The sequence below is a fragment of the Pinus tabuliformis genome, chromosome 7 (genome assembly GCF_031772625.1).
Source record: "Pinus tabuliformis cultivar Carrire ecotype Pingquan chromosome 7, CPIR1, whole genome shotgun sequence".
NCBI lineage: Eukaryota > Viridiplantae > Streptophyta > Pinopsida > Pinales > Pinaceae > Pinus > Pinus tabuliformis.
The window spans coordinates 348,168,239-348,172,335 of NC_142293.1; the positions used below are offsets into that span (position 1 = coordinate 348,168,239).

The 4,097-nt window shown below is 36.9% G+C and overlaps 1 protein-coding gene across 1 annotated transcript; it reads left to right on the forward strand.

Annotated features, from left to right (window-relative positions):
• The first annotated feature begins 695 nt into the window (after positions 1–695).
• Positions 696–3,501, forward strand: LOC149247382 (glutathione S-transferase L3-like). Its single transcript, XM_089444085.1, has 11 exons — positions 696–747; positions 850–915; positions 1,031–1,091; positions 1,190–1,273; positions 2,308–2,406; positions 2,534–2,555; positions 2,638–2,748; positions 2,857–2,933; positions 3,024–3,131; positions 3,267–3,344; positions 3,484–3,501. Exons 1-11 carry the CDS (start codon positions 737–739, stop codon positions 3,499–3,501), a joined length of 735 nt encoding a protein of 244 aa, XP_089300211.1. The 5' UTR covers positions 696–736.
• The last annotated feature ends 596 nt before the right edge of the window (positions 3,502–4,097 follow it).

Below are 4,097 nucleotides of genomic sequence, written 5' to 3' on the forward strand. Positions count from 1 at the left end.
GTATATTGTCAATCTGCGGTCTCGTTTCAAGGGGATTTTCCGAGTGGTAAAGCTGCCTCGGACCTCAATGCTCCTCTGATTGGAAGAAACCTTAGAGCACTTGGATTTAGGGTCATGGAATCCACCGTTTTTGGTCTGAATGCAGGGCTGGGATATTTGCTCATGTTGGCAGTGATGTCTTTCAATGGGGTTTTTTTTATAGTTGTGATCCTGGGGTTTGTTGTTGGGTATTTCTTCTTGCCATGGGGAAGGCGAAGAAGAAAACATTGAAAGTCCATGTGGGTGCTCGTGAACTTCATGATCATTGTATATTGTTGTTTTTTTTTGATGCTTTCGGTTGTGGGAGACATGACCCTGCTGTTCGAGGGCTAGAAGACTCAATCATGGCTTGGTTACTCGCTTATCCTTGTTGCTGTTTGTTTTTTTTGTTTTTTGCTTCTGTATTTCATGAGTATATTGTCAATCTACGGTCTCGTTTCAAGGGGATTTCGAGTGGTAAAGCTGCCTCGGACCTTAATGCTTCTCTGATTGGAAGAAAATTGGCATCATTGATGGACTATTATGGGTTGCGGAGATTATCAGTGGAAACATCGTAACTTTGTCAATATTCCATGGTAATAGGAAGCATAGAGATCTAAAGGAAACAATCATGTATGCAGTAAGGTCTCTCAGAACACTGCAGGGGGTGGTTTGAAAACGGCTATGATGATTACCAGAACACTGCAACCAGGTTAAGATGGCAGCACTGTAAGTCACTACATTGTTTGATTATATATTTAATTTATTATATCCAAACTTGTACCCGATTTACCAAAATATTTTCTGTGGCATCGTGTTGCTCGACTGCAGCTATGCAATTCCACCCGCTCTCACATCCAAATCGGAGCCTCCTCCATTGTTTGATGGAACGACCAGGTGGGTAGCTAAATTTTTATCGTTACTGTATCTAAATCATCACTTTCTGTTGGAATGTGTATAGTATCATACTCTGTTTAGCGATTAAATACTGAAATTGATCTGGGGTTTGCAGATTGTATATCAGTGTGACATGCCCATATGCCCAGCGAGTTTGGAGTGCCAGGAACATCAAGGTTTTTATCATGCTGATCCCCTATTTTGTGTGGGTAGTTCTTCTATTGATATAAGATACCATTATGCAATGACTGAAACGATTGAAAATAAAATGCAGGGTCTTAGTGAGATTCAGATAGTTACGATTGATTTGCAAGACAGACCAGCATGGTACAAGGAGAAAGTTTATCCTCCGAACAAGGTTGGTTCTTGTTTCTATGTTTATCTAATTTTATTTTTCTTTTAGTTACTCAAGGGCAGTTGGATCCGCTATTTGAGTCATGGTTTGATTGCTATGTAATTAGGGCTTGTAGTGTAAAAACTTTGTTATTAGTTTATCCTCCGAACAAGGTTGGCTCCTGTTTCTATGTTTATCTAGTTTTATTTTTCTTTTAGTTACTCAAGGGAAGTTGGATCCGCTATTTGGGTCATGGTTTAATTGCTATGTAATTAGGGCCTGTAGTGTAAAAACTTTGTTATTAGTTTCTTATCTTGATCCAAGTAGATGCAAAAGAGAAATTAGATGGGTTGGTCCTCGTTTTACCTTAGCTCAAGTAAAAGGGAACACGCTTGCACATTAACAAGCAGTCTAGCAACCTTTTGTTAATTGATAGAGTATTATGTTTGGCTTAGTAGATTTGATCTATGACCAAGTAAATTGGGGTGGGGATCATAGGGTTATTGCACGAATTGGATAAGGTTATTACCTTGCCAAATTTGGGGTCTATCTTGCCACAAACCCAAATCTTTTAATATATGTGCATTGTGCTAGCTACAAATTAGTATGTTGTCAGATGCAACTTGAATTAATAAGTGATTTATGAGATAACATACTGTTGCTTAGGGTTCAGATGCAACTCCAAGCTTAAGATCCACACACTTCTCACTGTGTCCTAATAGGTTTGAAGCTTAGAGTTCAAATGCTACTCCAATTTTATGAGCCATCCTCTCACTGTTGCTTGAGAGGCTGCAATGAGGTTTTGATCATCACGATTTTAGCCTTTTACAATTTGGGCATGGAATAAGAAAGACCAACACAGATTTGGGATTGCTTTTAACATTCCTAGTCAGCTAGGAAGACCTATTTCTTGTGTGTTTTTGTGTGATCATCACTAATCTTTCAAGCAAGGAACGTGCATAAATAGAAGTGCCAAATGTCAAATGTTACAAAAGGGCCAAATGTCTGCAAGATATAGAGCGGAACTTGCAAATAACTCACTATTTTCAATTTTTCAGGTTCCTTCTCTTGAGCACAATGGCAAGGTCACAGGAGAGAGTCTGGATTTACTTGAGTATCTCGAGAACAATTTTGAAGGACCTAAACTTTTTCCCATGGTATGTGTTACCCTACCTGAATATTGTTAATTTAGTTCATTAGCTAAATCAAAGTGTCTCAATGGTCAGGCACTTCGTATTTGTCAATTTTAGTTTATAATGTTGAAGCCGTTAGAGACTTTTTCAGGAAGGCAGGGTAGGGTTGGAACGTGAGCTGTAATACCTTTAGGAGTTATTGTCTAGCTTTACTGCCAAAGTCTATGCTCTATAACTTTCTTGCCATTAAACAAGATCCTGCGAAGAAAGAGGCTGCAAATGAGTTACTGAAGTATACAGATACTTTTACAAAAAATGCATTCATCGCTTTGACCAAGTCGGATTCTGAGACTGTACAAGAAGTTGGTAAGAACAATTTTTCAGAAGCCATCTCATACATTTGAATAAGATGTCTTATATTCATTGGATTATGAAGAGTGTGGATTAATATAAATGCACTTCCCATCATGACAGGGCCTGCTCTTGATTATTTGGAAAATGCTCTCGGAAAGTTTTCTGACAGGCCTTTCCTTTTGGGTCAATTCAGTGTGGTATGCCATCTTTATATGTTGTTTTCCATTTGACCTTATATTATATTATGATCCCAATTGACAATTTAGAGATGTATACCATCACTGCAGGTTGACATTGCATATGGTCCTTTCGTTGAAAGATTTCATGTTGTGTTTCATGCATTAAAGAATTATGATACCACAGCTAGTAGGCCGAAACTATCGAAATGGATTCAAGCAAGTTAAACTTCTCTTTTATTTGCATTACTCCCTATTTCCAATGGGGTGCAAAAATGATTGGTTTTCGATTTTTATAATAGATTTTGTGCTTATGTGATAAAAATGCTTAATAGTATTATGCCTTGAATACAGGAATTACATAAGATTGAAGGATATGCGAAAACGGTATCTGATCCCGAGTTAATTGTTGAAACATACAAAAGGATACTGGTAGCTTGATTCTAATGATACATACTGTGCATAAAGTTGATTCACAATGCATCTTTTATACATTTTTTCTTATATTGCATTGCCCAGGTGTGAAATGATATAAAAGATCTTAAACTCATTTATCTTTGTTGTTATGCAGGCTAATTATGCAAAATAACTGTGATGGCGGGATGTAGAAATGATCGAAGGCTGCCTACATATAGTACAATAAAATCTATTGGATAGGAGAAATTATGTTTATATTTGTAAAAGAGAACTTGTAATAATTTTTGTAGTTGCAAAAGTTTTAATGATACATACCGCTGTCCATACGCTGGCATGTATGGAGTTAATATTTATTTATTAATAAAATTATATATATATATATATATATATATATATTTCAATAGAATGTGTTTATTTACGCCGTAAGGCATTCCCTTTTGAAAACCATTCCCCAAATTGCTACCGTGTCTCTATCTGGGGCGTTAGATCCGATGTTAGACGATTAAAGTTTTTTGTGCCCTTAGATTAATAATTCGTTAAATCATTATGGGACACAGTTATAACAAAAATGCATACCTTCGTGGAGCAGCAGTCTTATCGTTTCCCTTTTGCTCTACTGCTTCTTCCACCCTTACCTCTTTTCGATTAGAAACAACTACTGTTGGAGCTTTAATTGCTTGTGTTGGATCGACTACTTTTGGAATTACTGGTTGTGCCTTTGCTTCTATATACCATACTACTGCTTCATTGACATATGACTCTACTACT